The following is a 20,197-nucleotide window of genomic DNA, read 5'->3' as shown; positions in this document are numbered from 1 at the left end:
GGTGGCTTGGTGGGTTAAGCGTCCGACTTTGGCTCAGGTCATGATATCATGGTCTGTGAGTTCGAGCTCCGCGTCGGGCTCTGTGCTGACAGCTCAGAGCCTGGAGCCTGTTTCAGATTCTGTGTCTCCCTCTCTCTCTGACCCTCCCCCGTTCATGCTCTGTCTCTCTCTGTCTCAAAAATAAATAAATGTTAAAAAAAATTTTAAAAAAATAAAAAAATAAAATGTAAAAATAAAGCAATATATTTATTGTAGAAACTTTTAGAAAGGAGGAAAATGACTAGGAAATGAAAGACCCCCTTATCCCACCACTGAAAACGTGAATATTTTGGTCTTGTTTTCTTCTAGTAAGTCAGCAATGAACCAACTATATTGCTGTCTCCCTCCCCCTCAATATGAGGCATCATTCTTATCCTTTCTGATTATGAATGTAAAATGAGTAATACATGGTGATTTTAAAAGGCATTAAGCTAAAGCAGAAGAAGCCAGTGTAGTTCCCATATTTTCTTGTTTTGTAACTTTTTGCTTTATGCAAATGGTGAACCACTGTCTCTTTTAAATCTCTGTCTACAACAGCCTAATTTTTAGTGGCTACAGTACTGTATCATAAACCACCCTAGATGGACCCTCCTGGGCACAACTTGCACCCTGGCCTGGGTTTTTCCTTGTATTAAGGTCTTTCCTAGAAGTGGTAGATATGGCTGAGGCCAGGGTCTTACTTTCTCCATTTTGACACGTGCTGCCAAATCCTGAAGAAAAAAAATGTCATTGTTTCCTTCAGTACTTCCTTGTGTTAGTCTCTATGGTCTTACGGTATATTTCATTTCTTTATAAAATTTTTTTAAGTTTATGTACTTATTTCCAAATAGAGAGACACAGCATGCAAGCAGGGGAAGGGCAAAAAGAGGGGAAGAGAGAATCCCAAGAGAGAATCTGCGCTGGCAGTGCAGAGCCCGATGTGGGGTTGGAACCCACGAACTGTCAGATCATGACCTGAGCTGAAATCAAGAGTCGGTTGCTTGAGGGGTGCCTGGGTGTCTCAGTCCGTTAAGTGGCCGATGTCGGCTCAGGTCATGGTCTTGCCGTTCGTGAGTTCAAGCCCCGCATCAGGCTCTGTGCTGATAGCTCAGAGCCTGGAGCCTGCTTCACATTCTGCCTCCTCTCTCTGTCCCTTCCCTGTTCACATTGTGTCTCTCTGTCTCTCAAAAATGAGTAAATGTTAAAATATTAAAAAAAAAAAAAAGGCGGACACTTAGGACACTTAACTGCTTAACCAACTGAGCCACCCAGGCGCCCTAATGTATTTTAACTTACATTAAAATTAACGATCTCTTCATTGTTCTTTTAAGTTGCTTATTGATTAAACAACTTACTCCCTGCCCCTCCCCAGTCTGTCCCTCTCTGCTTAGGGAACTTATGGAAGCTTCTTTTTGTGCATAGCTCTCTTGTCCCCTGGTTGCTGAGGGATGCCCACATGGAGGGTTGTGCAAGGGTCTGACTTCTGCTGCTGTGCTCCTCTGCTTCCTCCAATATGCCTGCCCCGCCTATCTCTTCTTGCTGGGATGGGCTGCCCCTCCTGCTGGTGAGATCAGCACTATTAATAGTCTGCTTAATCCTGCCCGTTGTCTGGGTGGAGGGAGGAAAAAGGAGGGGGATTCCCAGGACATCAGGGTGCTATGTTGCCTGCAAGTGAAGAGACCTATGGCCTGCGGTGGCCCGTCTTCTGGCAGTCAAGCCTGAGGTGCCTGAGAGTTCAGAGCCTGCTGGGAGCCTTTGAGGGCAGGAAGTGGGCGACCTCGCTTGCTGGGGGACCAGCGAGGGAGATGCCCAGGATGCTGTCTTGGGTAGTGGGAATCCCATGTCTGATCTGGGGCCTCTGGATATTCCACATGAGAAAAGGCAGCAGGAGCTGGTGAGTAGGGCCCTCTCCGGGCCTTTGTGGACTTTGAAACCCAGCACCTAGTAATGTGTTTTTCTTATGGTCTATGAGAGATTATAAAGTTTTTTATGGGGGGAGGAGGATACAGCAGTTTGCTAAACTGGGCAGTGCGGAAGGTGGAGGATTGGGCTTTCTGGGGTCCCTGTAGACCAACCTATATGTATCCAGCAAAACGTTTGGGTGTCTGCTGTGTTCCAGGCATGAGGTGGGAGGGGATGGGATAGCATTGCCAGTCGACTGCATAAGCAACAGTACAAGTGCTGGTGAAGGGAGAAGGGAGCGCTGGGGCGGGACTGGGCAGTGAGTGCTAATGGTCCCCATGGTGGAGCCCGCCCCCCCCCCCCCCCCCCCCCCCCCCCCCCGGGCTGAGCCAAGGGTGGTAAAGAGGAAGGGTTGGGGAGGGACTCAGGCAGGTTATGGGGCCTCTTGCTCCTTGCCCCTGTTCCAGGTGGGACAGGGCAGGTGAAAGAGGCCTCACTGTGGTTCTCTGACTGGGAGGAGACCTGGCTGGACAAAGGTCGAAGAAGGGCAGCTGTGCGGGTAGGAGCTTCAAGGTGCCTCCTTTCTCACAGCCAGGTTGCCCCTTGCTAGCAGTGTTTGAATTTAAAAGGAAGCCCCAGTCCCACAGGGTTTGGGGTGGGGGGTGGGGCAGGGAGCAGTGTGAGAGTCTTTTTCAAAGTTACTTCAATGAATGTCTTCCTTTCTGATTGTAAAATTAAAACTATTGACTGTGGAAAGGTTGGATTTTCTATTCAGAAAAGTATAAAACAGAAAAACCATGCTGAACCTCCCATACTTTTAGGTTGAATAATATGAAATTGTCATTTTTCTTGGTTAAAAATAGTCAAATATCAACAATTTCATGTGGATCAGCCAAATATGAGCATGTTGCTATATTTCCTCATCTTTTTTCTTTGAATGAGGACTACTTTGAGAACTGAGGGATTCTCAGCTTTTGGGGTAGATGTATTATTTAAATTTTCATGTTTCATTTCTCACCCCAACCACCCCCAAAATCCAATTATCCAGTTGAATGCACATTAATAATAAAATGAGGTAAATCATTAAAGTAAAAATTCTGTATTAGATTTAAATTTCATAGAATGAGGATCATAAATGTAAGTCCTAAGTTGGTCTTTTTATTTTAAAAGGTAAATTAAAAATGATTTTTGAATTACGGAAACTTAATTACTGAAATTCAAAATAATTCTTCTCTAGGCTCCATCCCTTTCCCCCTTCCCATTGATTACATTTTTTTTTCTCCTATGGAACGTCCACGTGAACTGAGTCATTCATTCCCTGATAGCCATTGAACACTTAACTGGATGCCAATCGCTGTTCTGAGTTTCAAGAACACAGACTAAAGCCCCTGCTGTAGTGTAGCTCAAAATATAGCAGGAGAAGACAGGCCATAAATGATAAGTTCATTGAATAAGCGTACTATATCATTTATTTTAGGGGATTTAATGACTAGGGTTGAGGTGCTGGAGGAGGAGTCATAGTTTTTGGGTAAGGGCTATGCAGTTTTCACTGAGGCCTCACTGAGAGGGCCACATATGAACAAAGACCTGAAGTGGGGGCAGGCTACCCAGTTGTGTGGGGGAGGAGCAAGCCAGGCAAAGGGAGCAGCCTGTTGTGTTTGAAGAACAGCAAAGAGGCCCTGTGGCTGACCTGAGCACTGGAGAGAGAGTGGTAGGAGACATGAGAGGGTCAGCACCAAGGGCTCTGTGGGGGATGGGGCTTTTACTAGGAGTGAGACAGGAGCCACTGGAGGGACTTGGGTGAGGCATAAGGTGACCTGACTTCCCCCCTCTTGCTGCTGTGTTGAGAGCCAACCCCAGGTCCAGGATGAAGCAGGGAGCTGCTTAGAGGCTAGTCTAGCTCTCTGGGTGAGACAGAGATGTGTGTGGCCCGGAACGAGACAGTAGTGGTGGAGGCCTCCAGAAGAGGCCAGATTCTAAGTGTCCGTTGCAGGTAGAGCTGACAGGATCTACTGGAAAGGTTGGATATAAAAGGGTAGAGAAATACAGGAGACAGTTTACTCCCCCATGGCCTGATCTACTGGATTGATGGACATGAGGAGGGCTGGGGGGAAGGGTGGCAATTTGGTTTTGGCCACGTGGAGATCAAGATGTTAGGCATCTAGGAGAAGCTACCTACCTAGCCATCAGCCACCAGTTGGGTTTATGACTCCAGAGGATGCGGGAGTGGGCTGGGCTGGAAGTGTTTATTTGAGATGCCTTGACATACAGTTTGTATTTAAAGTCACAAAGCAAGGGACCAGGTCCGAGGACTGAGCTCTGGGATGCTCCCACGTAAAAAGGTCAGGGAGAAGGAGCAGCCCCTGAGGTGAGAGGAACACCAGGAAAGCTGTGTGCTAGAAACCAAGGAGAGGAAGGATTTCCAGGAAGTGGGAGAGAGTGACCCCTCATCAGAAGATGCAGCCTGAGCATGAGACCCTGTCACTGGAAGTCACTGGTGACCTTGGCAAGAGAGGTTCTCTAGCCAAGGAGGAGAATCTTCTGCTAAGACCATAAAAAACAAAACAAAACAAAACAAAACTCCTCTGGGCAAAGTAGAGCAGAGGTGACTGGGTGGCGCCCCAGGTCTGTACGCCTTCAGGTTACCTGTCCCTTAGAGGGCATCCACACACACCAGTGATGCTGCAAACAACGGAGCCTCAGAGAGGAGGCAGGAGGGCTGAGAGTGGCCCCAACATTGGTCTCAAGGAATCAGCTTATTTCTTCTACAAGGCGGGATATTTCTGTCCTTTAGAGAAGCCACCAGCCTTTCCCTGTGTGGCCCAGTGCACCCGTGACTGTGCGTCAGGATTTGTTGTGAGCCTGTGGTTAATGGAGGGAGGCTCAGTGGAGAGGAGGACATTTGCTCAGGTTATTAAAGCTTTGTCTCTTCTGTGCCAGGGCCCTGACTTCTGCGCTCTGAGCAAGGCGCTGCTAACTGAGCCACATTCAAACACGCCTCATTACGTGGGACTCAGTCTGTGTACGTTTAGGCACAGAGGGTCCTTGCTCACCCTAGAGTCTCCCCAGTCTCCCTTTGTTTCCCTTGATTTTGTTTTTCCCCTCTTTGTCAATTAAAAAAAAGTCTAGTAGTGAAACCTGCCCATCAAGTAGAACAGTATCAGAAGGGTACAGAGTAAGGGCCTCTCCCCCAAACTCCACATAACCCCAGAGGTGATCACTGTCTGCTCTTCCATGCAATTCAAGGCAATTCAACTCCTCCCCCCATCCCGCCAAGCGCCAGCCCTGAGTTTCTGCACAGGCAGCTGGCACCACTGCTTGCTGTTCCATCAACAGTCTGTGTGGGGCTTCATTCCACATTCTGTCTGTCCATCCAGCCTGCTGCCTTTTCCCCAGAGCAGTGGCGGCCACTATTCAGTACTCCTGCTCCATTGCTGTTGATTTAGGTTGTTTCTGGTTTGAGGTTATTAACAGTGTTCTGTTTGCTTCTGTGTCTTTCTGCTTTGGGAAAGATTATAGCCAACTTTCTCCCCGTGGAATTTCTGATTCCTAGGTTAGAGACCTTTAGTTTTGAGACAGGCTGCCAGATCGGCCTCCTGAAATATGCCATTTACCTGTCCACAAAACAGAGGACCCTGTGACAGCATGTTTGTCTCCCCCAACACTGGGCATCACCAGTCTTGGAGTGTGCCAGTCTGACAGGTGGTAAAAGCTACTTCGCTTTTTACTCTGGTTCCACCTGATGGCATAGTTTAGCTGGCTGCCTTAGACCACCCAGAACATTGTTTCTGTTTCTAGAAGACACTCCTGGATGGGCAGCCTCCAGCAGGCAGAGAGGCCTGGGGGCCAGACCCAGCTCTGAGTGGGTGCTGCCTGCTGGAGGACCTTGATGGATCTCTTGCCCCTGTTGGCTCATGTCTAGAGGGTTTTTGTGTGTGTGTGTGTGTGTGTGTGTGTGGTTTTGTTTTTTGTTTTTTTAATGTTTATTTATTTTTGAGAGAGAGACAGAGTGCCAGCAGGGAAGGGGAAGAGTGAGCTGGGGACAGAGGATCTGAAGCAGGCTCCATGCTGCTGATAGCAGAAAGCCCGACGGAGGGCTTGAACTCATTAACAGTGAGATCATGACCTGAGTTGGATGCTTAACTGACTGAGCCATCCAGGTGCCCCTCATGTCTAGAGTTTTTTGTTTTTTGGGTTTTTTTTTGATGTTTATTTATTTTTGAGACAGAGAGAGACAGAGCATGAATGGGGGAGGGTCAGAGAGAGAGGGCAACACAGAATCTGAAGCAGGCTCCAGGCTCTAAGCTGACAGCACAGAGCCCAATGCGGGGCTCGAACTCACGGACTGTGATATCATGACCTGAGCGAAAGTCGGACGCTTAACCGACTGAGCCACCCAGGTGCCCCCCCCTTTAAAAAAAAAAATTTTTTTTTTAATGTTTATTTTTGAGACAGAGAGAGACAATAGAATTTTTAATCAAATGTAGCCATGGTTCTGTCTAGCAAAGTGCTGAAAGTGTTTTGACCACAACTTGTAGCTGGAAATGAGTGTAGCATAGTGACTGGCATGTGTGTGAAAGTTGCACAGAACATACGCCCCCACCCCCCGCCCCAGTCACATGTGGCGTACTCTGATATCTTTTTCCTTTATTCTGTTTTTTAAAATGCTGCTCCTGAGAACTGGTGCCTCTCTGGAGTTCTGAGGAACGCATCCTGGGGTTGGGGGATTTCCAGCGGCCTTAGAGACTTGGAAAATGTCCTCTACAGAGAAGTTCTTCGAGTGGGGCCTAAGACTGGGTTGTGAAGGGGACACTGCATAGGAGACCCTAGCTTGACCTCAGCTCTCCCAGGGTTTTTTCCCTTAAGCTGCTCCAAACCTGTGTCCCTGTGTGGGGTACACAGTTCCATTCAAACTGAAGTGTGGGCCAAGCCCTTGGCTGTCTCCTTCCTGTCATGCACTGGGGCAGGGGGCATGAGAACAGGGTAGACAATCAGAAAGAGGGCCAGGAAAGCCCTGCTACCCCACAAAGCTTCTGTGGAGGGTCCCTCCACCCTCCCTCTGCTACCCAACTTTCTCTTGTTTTAGGTTGAAAGGGTGGCCTTTCTCTAATTATAGTATTTGCCTGGCCTAATTACAGCCCGGGCTAATTTGTTAATGGTTTTGGGAACTGAGAGCCTTTGCCTCGGGCAGTATCACAGCCCCTGGGTACATGCTGGGGAGTTTGCCAAGGAGAGCAGAGTGAAGGAATGTGAGTGCCCCGTGGGGCCCCATGGGCAGCCTGGGCTGTCTGAGGAGCCCCATGTCCAGTTGGCACACACATGTCTCTGACTGATGGCTCCACTGTCCATGGATTGTCAATGTGGGTCTTTCCCCTCTCCAGGACTCTCAGGAGATCCTGATACACGGCACCAGACAGGCCCTTGCCATTTTCATTCTACTGAAACAAAAGGTCTGAAATGCCTTGAGATTTAAAAAATACTTTTGGTTTTCCTTTTCATAAGAGCAATATCTGTTTGCAGTAGAAACTTCAGGAAATAAAGAAAAGGAGAAAAAAAAAAACCCATACCCCACCCCAGTGACTCATGACCCCAAGTGTGTTAACGTTTTGGTGGAGGAGTCTCATGCCTGATCCCTTTGTTCTTGCCTGACTCATTGCATTGTTCCCCCCCTCCCCACCCCCCACCCCCCCCCCCCCCCCCCCCGCCAGGGAAGTCCCACCTGGCCATCGTGCAGAAGGTGAACAACGAGGGTGAAGGTGACCCCTTCTACGAGGTGCTGGGCCTGGTCACCCTGGAGGATGTCATTGAGGAGATCATCAAATCTGAGATCCTGGACGAGTCGGATATGTACAGTGAGTTCCATCCTCTCCACAGGCCTGGAACCCTTTTCCTATTCACATCCTAGGTGTCCCTAGGTGAGAAGGCCACAGTGCAAGTACATGGGAGGGCTGGCACCCTGAGACCCAGGAACTCCGTGTCTCACCCCGGCCAGGGATCTTGCCCTGGTGCAGACACTGCTGCTTGTGCCTGGAAGAAAGGACTGCAGAGCTGGGGACTGGGGAGCAGGTTCTAGTCTGTTCCTGAGTCATTGGGATTCAGTGTTCTCAGTTCTAGATTCTGCCTCTTGCAGCTGACAACCGAAGCCGGAAACGAGTATCTGAGAAGAACAAACGTGACTTCTCAGCCTTTAAGGATGCTGACAATGAACTCAAGGTGAAAATTTCACCTCAGCTACTTCTGGCAGCTCATCGCTTCCTGGCCACGGGTAAGAGCAAGTGGAGGGCCTTCAGGTGTTGATGGGATACAGTCATGGAAGAAGGATTCTAGGCCTCTGGCTACTTTCTCCCATGGGACAAGGGCTGTGGCAGGTGAAAGGTATGGGGAAAACATGATTGCCTCTGAAAGGGGGCAAGGCGCCTTCCCTCTATCCCTGGGGCACTCCTTGTGATTTGTTTTCTTTGTTGATGGGTTGCCATTGCAAATTTCTAGGAAGCAACCAAGTTGGTTTTGAAAATAACCACTGGGAGTACCTGAAGTGGGCCCTGGGGTTCCCCAGACCCATGGGTGCTGGGGAGGAGGAGGGAGAAAGAGGCCTTTCCACATACTGTGGGCCCACAGCTCTTGTCTGGCACAGCTCTTGTCTGGCTCATGCACTCCAAGGAGTCTCAATCCAGTTCTGTTCTCATCTCTCCTCCTTCCCCTCTGCCTGAATTTGCTGGGTCCAGCAGGACTTGACCTCTAGGTCAATGACATTTCTCTCTTCTCACCCCTGACTCAAAGCCCCTTTGGGGATCTGGATGATTGATTTGAAAAGCTCCTCCCTATTCCCCACCTCCCCCCAAAATCTGACTTCCTTCCTAACTCTCACTTGCTGAAGGATGTTAATTCTCTTTATTTTTCCTGCCAGGATATTGACAATAGTGCTAATGATAATAATGATGATAATATTTATGAAGCACTTTCCATATGGCAAGAATGTATCCAAGAGTTTTTTTTTTTTTAATGTTTATTTATTTTTGAGAGAGAGAGACACACACAGCTCACACAGTGTGAGCAGGAGAGGGTCAGAGCGAGAGGGAGACACAGAATCTGAAGCAGGCCTCCAGGCTCTGAGTTATCAACACAGTACCTGATACGGGGCTCAAACTCACAAACGGTGAGATCAGACCTGAGCCAAAGTCAGACACCTAACCTACTGAGCCACCCAGGCGCCCCAGAGCATGTTTTGTTTTTAAAGTAACCTCTATACCCAATGTGAGGTTGTAACTTGCGACTCTGAGATCAAGAGTCCTATGTTCCACTGACTGAGCCAGCCAGGAGCCCCAACTCTACGAAGTTTTGTTTTGTTTTGTTTAATTATTATTATTTTTTTAGAAATCTTTTTTTTTTTTTATGTTTATCTATTTTGAGAGAGAGAGAGAGAGCTGCACCTATATGAGCTGGGGAGGGGCAGAGAAAGAGAGGGAGAGACATAGAATTCTAAGCAGGTTCCACGGTATCAGTGCAGAGCCTGACACAAGGCTTGAACCCACAACCTGCGAGATCATGACCTGAGCCAAAATCAAGAGTCAGATGCTCAGAGAAATACAAATCAAAACCACAATGAGATACCATCTCACACCAGTCAGAATGGCTAAAATTAACAACTCAGGCAACAACAGATGTTGGCGAGGATGCGGAGAAAGAGGATCTCTTTTGCATTGTTGGTGGGAATGCAAACTGGTGCAGCCACTCTGGAAAACAGTATGGAGTTTCCTCAAAAAATTAAAAATAGAACTACCCTATGACCCAGCAATTGCACTACTAGGTATTTATCCAAGGGATACAGGTGTGCTGTTTCGAAGGGGCACATGCACCCCCATGTTTATAGCAGCACTATCAACAATAGCCAAAGTATGGAAGGAGCCCAAATGTCCATCGATGGATGAATGGATAAAGATGATGTGGTGTGTATATATACAATGGAGTATTACTCGGCAATCAAAAAGAATGAAATCTTGGCCATTTGCAACAACATGGATGGAACTAGAGGGGATTATGCTAAGCAAAATTAGTCAGAGAAAGACATATCGTATGACCTCACTCATGTGGAATTTGAGATACAAAACAGATGAACATAGGGAAAGGGAAACAAAAATAATATAGGGAGGGGGACAAAATATAAGAGACTCAAATACAGAGAACAAACTAAGGGTTGCTGGAGGGGTTGTGGGTGGGGGAATGAGCTAAATGATCAAGGGGCATTAGGGAAGACACTTGTTGGGGTGAGCACCGGGTGTTGTACATAGGGGATGAATCACTGAATTCTACTCCTGAAATCATTTTTGCACTAACTTGGATGTAAATTTAGAAAAATAAATAAATTAAAAAAAAAAAAAAAGAATCAGATGCTCAGAATCAGATGTTGAGCCACCCAGGTGCCCCAACCCTACGAGGTTTTTAATCCCCATTTTACAGATGAGGAAACTGAGGCACAGGTTAAGTAACTTGCCCAAGATCACACACTATTAGTGCAGGCGCCGCCATTCCAGCCTAGGCAGGCGGGCCGACTGCAGTGTAACCTGTTTGGATCCAAAGGTGCTTCCTTCCCAGGGAGGTACAGAACCAAAGGGAAGGGCCTGGGCAGGGAGGGGGCTGTGTTCCCCACGTTGCCTATTCCAGGCCCCCTGTGAAGTCCTTGTCTCTCTTCCTACAGAGGTTCCCCAGTTCAGCCCCTCTCTAATATCTGAGAAAATCCTGCTTCGGCTGCTCAAGTACCCAGACGTCATTCAGGAACTCAAGTTTGATGAGCACAACAAATATTACATCCGCCATTACCTGTACACCCGGAATAAGCCGGCCGACTACTTTATCCTCATCCTGCAGGTAAGTGGCCTGCTCCGTGCCTGCCCCCCTGTGCCCACTGTCCCCTCCTTGCCTGCTGAAGTGGCTGGGGGACACAGGGCTTTCCTGCCTAGGGAACGTCCAGCCTGCCCCTGAGCCTCTGCTCCCCCTTTGCCCACCCTCTTCCTGAGAGGCCACCCTTGAGTCTCCAGGTCAGGGTACCTGAACTCTTCGGGGCTCTGGAACCAGCTCTTCCTTGCCCTTACTTCTCCCTCTTGCTTTGTCCTTTTTTCCCTCCGTTGAGTTCTCTTTCTCAGTCTGTTTGTCTTCCTGGCCCTGTGTTCTTCCAGGGGAAGGTGGAGGTGGAGGCCGGGAAGGAGAACATGAAGTTTGAGACAGGCGCCTTCTCCTACTATGGGACCATGGCCCTGTCCTCGCCCACCTCTGGTGAGTCGCTGGGTTGCATCTGTGCTTCTGTGCTGCCCTCCAGCATACCTGGGTTGGGCGGATACTTAGACTGGCACCCAGAACCTGGGACAGTCCAGGTGGCTCAGGGGAGAGGGAGGCCAGTCAGGGCCAGAGCTGTCAGGGACTAGCAGAGGTGGTCCAGAAGAGCTGTGACTGGCTCCTTCGGACAGGATTCTGAGAGTGGGGAGAAGAGATGGGAAAGGGAATCTGCGCAAAGGCCTGCATGGAGCTGAGAGCATGTCTTGAGATGTGAGAACAGCTTGCCAGAGTTGGGGGAGGACCATGGGGAGTAAGGACATGTCGGGGAGCCCCAGAAAGTTGGCAGCATTTGGTTGTGATAGGAAGCAGGAAGCCACTGATGGCCTTTGAGCAGGGGGAAGTACGACAGCAGAATGGGCCAACCAGGCAAGCAGCCACAGCAGCGAGAATGAGTGGAGGCAGGTGGAGGGAGGCCACAGGCTCTTGCTCATGGAGACTGGGTTAGGGAATTGAGGTGGAGAGTGAGGGGGTCCAGAGTGCCTATGGTTGGGAGCCAGGCCGGGGCCTATTTGCTGGGCAGGTTGCAGATGGGCTTGACTTTTCTGGGGGCTTAGCCACTGCCTTTTGGTTAAGGGCTGGTTCTTTTTTTTTTTTTTTTTTTTTTTTTATGTTTATTTATTTATTTTGAGAGAGAGAGATAGCAAGTGGGGCAGGGGCAGAGAGAGGGAGACAGAATCCCAAGCAGGCTCTGCACTGCCACTGAAGAGCCCGGCATCGGGCTTGAACTCACGAACTGTGAGATCATGACCTGAGCCAAAATCAAGAGTCAGATGCCTAACTGACTGAGCCACCCAAGTGCCCAGAGGGCTGGTTCTGATGGCAGAAAGGGATTTGGGACAAAGAAGGACTGGACATGCCCTCCAAGAGAGGTTGTGGGAAGTCCAGGGAAGGGCCACTCTGGCCACCCTGGCGCTTTCTGCTTCTCCAGTCCTGGGTAGTTCAGGCTCCCCTTGCCAGAGGGACCTTGTGACTAAAGTGGCACCCTGCAGGCAAGACCCAAGTCTTGCCAGATTGGCTCCTCACCAGTTGTATGACCCCTCTTAACCTCCAGAGGGGCTCCAGGTTGCTGCAGGCTGGGAAGTGAAAATCTACTTTACTGCTGGGGGACAGGCCACACATTTAGGTGTGTGTGCATCTCCTGGAGAGCCTCTGTGCTCTGCCTGTTGCTGTCCTTTGACAAAGAGGACCTGTGCAGGGGCCAGGGCATCCACATATATTGACACAGCTCAGCTTATCCACTGGTGTGACATAGCTCTGCCCCTCCACCAGCATGAGCAGGCTCCAGGAAGGAGAGAGTGAGGAGACAAGGTTCCAGAGCTGGGTTTTGGAGCAGTTGTTCTCTGCCTGGATGCATTGGGCCTAAGGAGGATTTCTCTGCCCCTCCCAAGAGCACCTCTTGCCATCCAGCTGGGGGAAATCTTGTCCAGAAAGGCACACAGTCATGGGACATTTCCTCCAGGCACACTTTCTCTGCAACAATGCCTTAGAGGCTTGGGTCAGAGTCCTGGGCTCTATCCTTTGACCTGGAGGCACTCAGTTCCTACTTGGAGTGGCCAAAAGGAAGAAGGGATGACTTCTGGGGGGCTTGTTTCACTGTGGAAGCTTCTGCCCCTCTCTGAGCAGGGCTTGTTGGATTGCCCTAAGCCCCTCCCCATCAGAGCCATGTCCCCCTTTCCATTGTGTCCCCTCTTTGCCCAAGGGAGCCTGACCCCCAGCACATCTGCTTCTCTATCCCATACCTGTGGCTCCATGTTCTGCCTCCTCACCCTACCCATCGCTGACCTTTTCCTCTTTTGCTCCAGTGCCTTCAACCCAGGTCGGGTGTCCGCCTGGCAAGCGGAACTCCCTGCTCTCCTGGCTCTCAGGTAACATGGCATGGCTGGAGAAGTTTGCACTGCCACCTATCGCCTGAGCCCACATACCACAGCTCTACTAACCTCTCCCAGCAGGCACTGGGGCTCCCCACAGCACCTCAGGCCATCCCACCCGTTCACACTTGTGGGCCAGCTTGATTTGCACTGGCTCTGCTTGGCCTAGGGCCCAATTACTGGGTGGCCTTGCCCTGGTTCTGGAAGAGCATCCCCAAAGGTCCTTCAGTCCTTGAGAAGACACACACACATGCACACGCACACACACACACGCACGCATGCACACAGATAGGGTGGGAAGGGAGGGTTGCTTCTGGCCAGGCCAAGTGAACCCAGCTGTTCGGCACCCCCTGATCAAGGCCACTCACAAACATCACAATGCCTGTCATGTCATCAGCTTTTTCTAAAAAACTTTCCTCCTTTCTTCACAGGCTTTGCTCTTCATTCTGTTGCTGCTGGTGTCTGCCTGCCAGGGGGAGGCAGCTGCCGGGCAGTTAGAAGTGCGGCCCTGGGCAGACTGCCCTGTTTGAATGCTGTCTCTGCAGTTACTAGCTAAATGATTCCGGGAGCTGACTTACTCTAAGTCTTTGTTCTCTCTTGTGAAATGGGAACAATATATGTGCCCACTTCTTAGAATTGTCAGGAGCAGTGAGAGAATTGGTATGAAATGTTAGAGCTCAATTGTTACTTCTGTTTTCTTCTTGATTACAACTAAAATGTGCTATTCCAATCATAAACTATTGAGGAAGAGGCCCAATGCCATATACTGTTCCTGGCCTTTGCTGGGACACACTCTTGAGCCTTATCCCAGAATTGCTGGGCTGACTGAGTCAGTTCTCAGTCATTTATGTGGAGGCAGCAGAGGGTGGCAGAAGGTGCTGGTCTCACCATCAGAATTCCGGCCTGACCTGGTGAGCCCAGGGGAGGTTAAGAGCATTACAAGTGCCTTTGAGCTCCAGTCTCGCTGTGTAACTTAAAGAAGCTCCTGAGGCCCTGACAGTCCTATCACCAGAGTCCATCTTTTCCCATTTTATATTCGTACAGCTGGGTTTTTTCTCCTCAGCTGTACCAAAGGACATGTTTTTATCGATTCTCTTTTAAAAAAAGTAAAAAGGTGATTTAGAAGACACTCAGCCTTTTCAAACAGCCACCTTTTGGCTGTAATAGAAGTGGGAAGCTGACAATGGCCTTTGAGTGGGTGATGTCCAATGACAACAGAATGGACCATGTTGGTCCTCCTTGGCCAACATCTCAGCCCCCTCTTCTCTCTTCTGCACTTGCTTTTGTGTCACACTGGCCAGGAGTTTATGTATACATGGCTCAGATCCTGATGTTTGTACCTAATATGGGAACAGAGATGCTTTTCCTTAAGCTTTCTGGTTAGACCCACGCAGTATTCCCCCAGGCACATGTGCCTGCATTTGTTATTCCGCCCCTTATGTACGTTCATTGGGGTCTAAATAACACCAGGATATGTTGTGAAAAAACTTTCTGTGTTTAAGATTATGTTCTCAGGATATCCTTTCAGAATGAAATTACCAAGTCAAAATCTCTTAATTTTTTTTTACACATTTATAGTTCTATTTTAATCATAAAAGCAACGTAGCTTATTTAGAAAGTTGAGCAAATAGAAAAAGTCTTAAGAAAATTAAGAAGTATCATAATTTCATTATTCAGAAACGTTTCATATTTTGGTCTTTCTTTTTGGGCTTCTATTTTTAAAGGGCCGTGTCACTAATATGTGTTGTTTTTAAATTCAGTTTCTGGAGCATTAATAAGCATTAATAAAAGCATTCCATCATCCAAATGATTAACATGAAATATTAGGTAATATCTTTAGTATTTGTGTTTCTTTTCTAGGACTTAATCAGAGATGTTAGGTTAGGATAAGTGATATATGCACACGATCCTCTCTAATGATTGTACACCGCCCAATCATAGACTACCCAGACTATATTTTCCTAGTTTTATGAATGAAGCTCAAAGATAGAGTATTACTCAGTTCAGTATCCCTCAGTTAAACTTGAATTGGTCCTTCAGTCACCTGGATTCATTGTGTTTGCTGTCTTCACTGAACTATTTGTTAGAATAGCTAACTTAATAGTTAGTAACCTAGTGGTTAAGTAAATAAGCTTAGTGCACTTCCTGTTTGTTTAAAAGAAACCAGCATGCCTTCACAATTAACTTCTTTGTGCATTTCATTGTTTTCTAAGTGTTCTCAAAAATAAGAGCTAATGATGTACAATATGGGTACAGTTCCTTTTTCAAAATAAGGAGTCTGTTCCTTCCTCATTTGTGGTTGAGTCATCCCCCTTTCCTGGTTACAGTCGTCTGAATGGAGGCCTGTGCTGCCCCTGGTCATGGGAAGAGGCGCCTTCACCACTACCCCAGTCTTTGCCTCAAGGGAGGGGCACTTGGACCAGCCTGGAGAAAACCACCAGAGTGGGAGGCCTGGAGCTCTGGAGGCTCTAGGTTCCTGTGAGAGGAACCTGCTGCCCTTGTCCCTCTTGTCACATTGACTGGGGCCAGCAGACACAAGTGGCTGGGACAGTTCCACCCAGAACAGGTCATGTGCAGAACATACTTTTGATCGCTGAAAAGCATTTTAAGGGGCGCCTGGGTGGCTGGGTCAGTTAAGTGTCTGATTCTTGATCTCAGTTCAGGTCTTGATCTCAGGTTCATCAGTTCGAGCCACACATTGGGCTCCGCGCTGGGCATGAAGCCTACTTAAAAACAAAAACAAAAAACAAAACAGCATTTTAAGGTGTGAATAGGGCATGGTGTTGTGAGGTCTGTGTGGATGCGCAGGGAGAGGGTGCAAACTGTATGTCTTCCTTTAATATAATTTAAAAGTATATAGTGTATGTCACCTGATATAAGCTGGTACAGAGACAAAGATAGCGACTTGTCTGCCATGGCAGGGTAATCACTATGTTGCCCTTGACTGATTAGTTGTTGGGGAAATGAGGGGTTGTGCAGCTATAAACTTTCTGTGTCTTCGGTTTTTGTTTTCTGCTTTGGTAGGCTTTTTAATACTTCTTGCACAACACTTCTAAACAAACTAACTCATTTGCTTTGATGAGGTCAGATCTTCTACAGTTGGAGCTTCTGCTTGTCCTTAAGAACTGTTCCCATTCCTGGTGGGGGCCCTGCTCCCGGGTGTCCGTGGGACAGGTTAGCAAGAGGTTGTGAGGGGCCACCGGGGGCTCCTGGCCTGACGACCTGTCTCTCCCTACAGACCACTCCCCATCCCACCCCACCACCCTCAGTCGCTCAGCCTCCCTCAGTTACCCGGACCGGACGGATCTCACGAACACAGCTACCTTGGCTGGCAGCAGCAACCAGTTTGGCAGCTCCATCCTGGGCCAGTACATCTCTGACTTCAGTGTCCGGGCGCTCATGGACCTCCAGTACATTAAGGTGAGTGCTTCCTGTGTCTCCATCTGGGAAGCGCTGTCTTCCTTGTCCTAGGCATTTGGATGACTCTGCCTCAGCAGTCAGCAACTTCTTTCTTTCGCCCACCACACATGGCACTGAGGGCCTGGTCCCAAGATGTGTGTCCTCCTTATTCTCGTTCCTTATTTTCACTAGCTTCCAGAAACTCCAGCTAGTCATGTCCTCTCTTCTGGACTCATAGCCCAACCCTGACCAACCCTGTTCCCCCGGGTCCTGTAAGGTTTGCCTCTCAGTTCCTGCTCTCTGTGAACCTCATCCCTTCCTCCTGCAGATCACTCGGCAACAGTACCAGAATGGGCTGCTGGCCTCACGCATGGAGAACTGCCCTCAGTTTCCCCTGGATGGCTGCACCATCTGCACGGAGAACTTGGCCGGGAAGGCTGAGCTGCCTGTGGTAGATGAGACCACGACTCTTCTCAATGAACGCAACTCTTTGCTGCACAGAGCTTCCCATGAGAGTGCCATCTGACAGGAGGGCCCGGGGCCCCCCGCCAGCCCCGCGGGGGTCTCCCCAGTGGGCCCACATGAAGATAGGGAGCCTGTTAGGCCAGGAGGGGTGCAGATAGCCTGTCTAACTGAGCAGCCAGATGGCCCCCAGAGTGTGGGGGTTTTGGCCTCTGACAGGGACCTCTGAACAACTCTGAGGTAGCAGCTGCCCAGTTCTAGACTGGTAGGGCAGTGGGCCAGCTACCATGAGCAAGGCTGTTTTTTACTGAGAGAATTTCTGAACTAGGCTCACTGCTCCTCTTTTTAAATATTGTTTGGGGAAAGGAGTAGGGAAGGGAAGACAGGGTTAAGGAACTTTATTTAAAACAATTTTTTTTCCCCATAAAAACTTTAATTAAAAGGGGTAGGGTTTCTCACCCCAGGAAGCAATAGCCATAATCTGCTCCCAGCCGTGACCTTCTGGCTTATGTCCCTGACTCAGGGAGCCCACTCTTCCTCCTCTTCCTCCTCTCCCTCCTCCTCCTCCTCCTCCTCCAGAGATGGGATCCTAGAGGCCCACTGGAGGAAGGTTTTCTCTCGGGAGGAAGATAGTTCCTTCCAGGAAACAAAGAACCAAATAGCGCTGAGAACAACTGCCTGGACACATACACTGAGGCTTGTCTGACGTTGCCGAGGCTGAAGGATTCTGGGTAACTGTGATGAGGGACATGGTACTCCCAGCTACAGAGAGGAGCACACCTACTCCTGTCAATCGCTGGATCCTGGAGTTTCCTAGAACTCTGCCGATGGGCTCTTCTGGTGAGTTGGGCTAGGCTGAGGATTCTCACCCCTGTCTCCACTGGTTTGACTCAGAGCAGGGTCTCACACCTTGAAGATCACTTACCCCTGCTCCCCAGGCCCTGCCCTTACTTTTACCAAAGGTTTCCCCCTAGGTGGGAGAGCATCTGTCTACATTACGGGTGACTTGTCTGAGATACTCCTTTCCATTCCAGGAGGGAATCTGGTCATGGGCATCTGTGTTGTTAGCAATTAATCCATCCCCCTTCCCACCCCACAATGTAAGTCAAGTGTTAGTCACTGACCTATGAAGCCCTTCTTTCCAGACTCCCTGCTTCTCATCCCAAAACCCCTATGCCTCTTGGGGATTGAGGACAACAGGACACATAGGAAGCCAACCTAAGGTTCTTCATGCCCTTTCCTGTGTGGCTGAGGCTTACCCAACCCTGTTCACACATGTACAAAACCCAGGAAAGGAAGTTTCTTCCTAAAAGGCACACAGCTGGCAGCCCTGTTGCCCCATCTTTGTAATCCTAGCCTGAGTTGTCATCTTGGCCTTGGCTCAAGCTGGTGGTACTGGAACCCGAGAGCTCCGTCCCCACATGGAGTTCTGCCCAGGCGGTTTTTCCTTGGAGCTGAATTAGGCCTTGCTGCGGGGCTCCAGGCTTGCCACTGTTGGGGAGGCTGTGGGACCAAGGTCCATGTTGGCCCTTTCATCAGGTGAAACAGGTGCCCAGGGCCTAAGATCAGGCGAGGGAGACTCGCAAGCCTTCTACCTAAGTAGTATTTATTGACCCTTTCTTCAGTCAGTGACTTCTGTCACCCCAAGTACTCTATTCTTCAAGCGCCTGGAGAATCCTAACTCTTGGGACCAGGAAATGTACCAAATATACTTGCCTGGCCAGTTTAAAGTCTTCCCCAGTCACAGAATTTATTCGTAAAAGTCTGGAGAGAAAGTGGGAACACCCATGGGTTCTCAGTCATGAGAAAAATAGACACTAGACCTTTATTCCCTGTTGGGGGAAACCCCTCAGTTTTCCACAGGAGCAGCTTGCTTTCTGAGTCCGCACGGGAGCTTGCAAAGCTGTGTTCCTGAGAGACCTGAGTGCCAGGTGGAGCAGACCGTATTGGCCTGAACCAAGTGAGTGTGTGTGAAGTAAAAGGAGCAGGTGCACACACTTCCACAGCTACCTCTTTGCACACACAGTTACTACCAACAGATGGTCCCTCCTCCCCCTCCCTTTTCCCATTTATAATCACTTCTTGCAGAGGGTCATAATTATTTCCAAATATTACTGGTCCGATGACTTCCTCCTCCCAGTGCAATTTTTCACTTCCTATTCCAACCTCTGGTTCCTGGGCTGAGCCATACCCTGGAACTGGCCCGCCCCTGCATGTCTTCCCATGTAAGGGAGACCTTCGCAAATGGCCTCCAAATGGGTAGGCAAGTCACAGCCACCGTAGCAAATAACTCCTATTTATTTTGCATAAGATTTTAATTTGTATATTTTTGTGATTTATTTTGGCATTGTTATGAGTTTGACTCTCGGGGAGTTTTGTTGTATGACTCTTGTGTCTTTTGTCACAAGACAATGATAATATTTGCTAAACAATATATGGAATTTATTTTTGATTGGTAATAAAAAATGAAATATGAAATCTTGGTGAGTCTGTAATTTGCCTCTTTGAGTTCTGTCAGTATTCGGTACCTGTCATAAAGATAGTGGCTGTGGTTGGCTGTCACCTATGACAGGGTAAGGGGCAAGTATTCTGGCACTGTTTAATAGTAAAAAGGAAAGCAGAAATGAAATTTACAAAATATGTGTAATCAAGGCTATTGTCACAGGAGCTAGAGAGTGCCAGCTGCTGTTAGATGTACAGGGCAAATGTGCTCAACTGCAACAATGAGGGGTCTTGTCAAAATGGACACCATAGTCTTCTGCCTATGGGTACTGGAGGGGGCAGTCAGCATGGGCAAGTTTCCCCTTCTCTCTCCCCTGAGGGCCCAAGGAGAAAGCTTTATCCAAAAGTATGATCACATTGTTTCATAACATGCAGTCGCCTTTTTGTCCTTGCCCATGAAGTTGGTGGAGGACTCAAAGTTGGAGAGCTCATCCCCTGAAGAACCCACCTGAGAGTCGCCTCACTGCATCCACTCTTGAGGTTTCTGCTGGGTAGACTTGCGCAGCGCCCATAGGTGCTGTAGCTGTGGTAATCGAGTATGCTGAGGCCAGAGGCTCAAGCAAGCCAGGCTTAACAGAGCAGACAAATGTGGGGGATATTTAAAGGGGAGAGAAAAGGACATTCCAGATAAAATAGCAGATGCAAAAGCTTGTGTATAGGGGGACACGAGAATAAATTTCATCTGACCATATGTTCCACACATGTTTAAGTCCCTG

At 48.8% G+C, this 20,197-nt stretch overlaps 1 protein-coding gene across 4 annotated transcripts in view; it reads left to right on the top strand.

Moving 5' to 3' along the window:
• The window catches only part of CNNM4 (cyclin and CBS domain divalent metal cation transport mediator 4), a 41,003-nt gene extending 21,546 nt beyond the window's left edge, over positions 1-19,457 (top strand). Inside the window, exons 2-9 of one of the 4 annotated variants that reach the window (XR_007150745.1) lie at positions 7,629-7,772; positions 8,051-8,185; positions 10,616-10,785; positions 11,094-11,190; positions 13,053-13,115; positions 16,357-16,538; positions 16,846-17,819; positions 18,833-19,457. Coding sequence is in view for 3 of the 4 variants with exons in the window: in XM_047851817.1 (XP_047707773.1) it covers positions 7,629-7,772; positions 8,051-8,185; positions 10,616-10,785; positions 11,094-11,190; positions 13,053-13,115; positions 16,357-16,538; positions 16,846-17,043 (989 nt within the window). In the remaining variant the exon portion in view is untranslated. Of the gene's footprint in view, positions 1-7,628; positions 7,773-8,050; positions 8,186-10,615; positions 10,786-11,093; positions 11,191-13,052; positions 13,116-16,356; positions 16,539-16,845 lie in introns of all 4 variants that reach the window. The other 3 variants (XM_047851817.1, XM_047851818.1, XM_047851819.1) reach the window with 3 other exon arrangements.
• The last annotated feature ends 740 nt before the right edge of the window (positions 19,458-20,197 follow it).

Source organism: Prionailurus viverrinus, chromosome A3 (assembly GCF_022837055.1).
Source record: "Prionailurus viverrinus isolate Anna chromosome A3, UM_Priviv_1.0, whole genome shotgun sequence".
Taxonomy (NCBI): Eukaryota; Metazoa; Chordata; class Mammalia; order Carnivora; family Felidae; genus Prionailurus; species Prionailurus viverrinus.
Note: the sequence above shows the minus strand (reverse complement) of the source record. Positions and strands in the feature narration are given on the sequence as shown.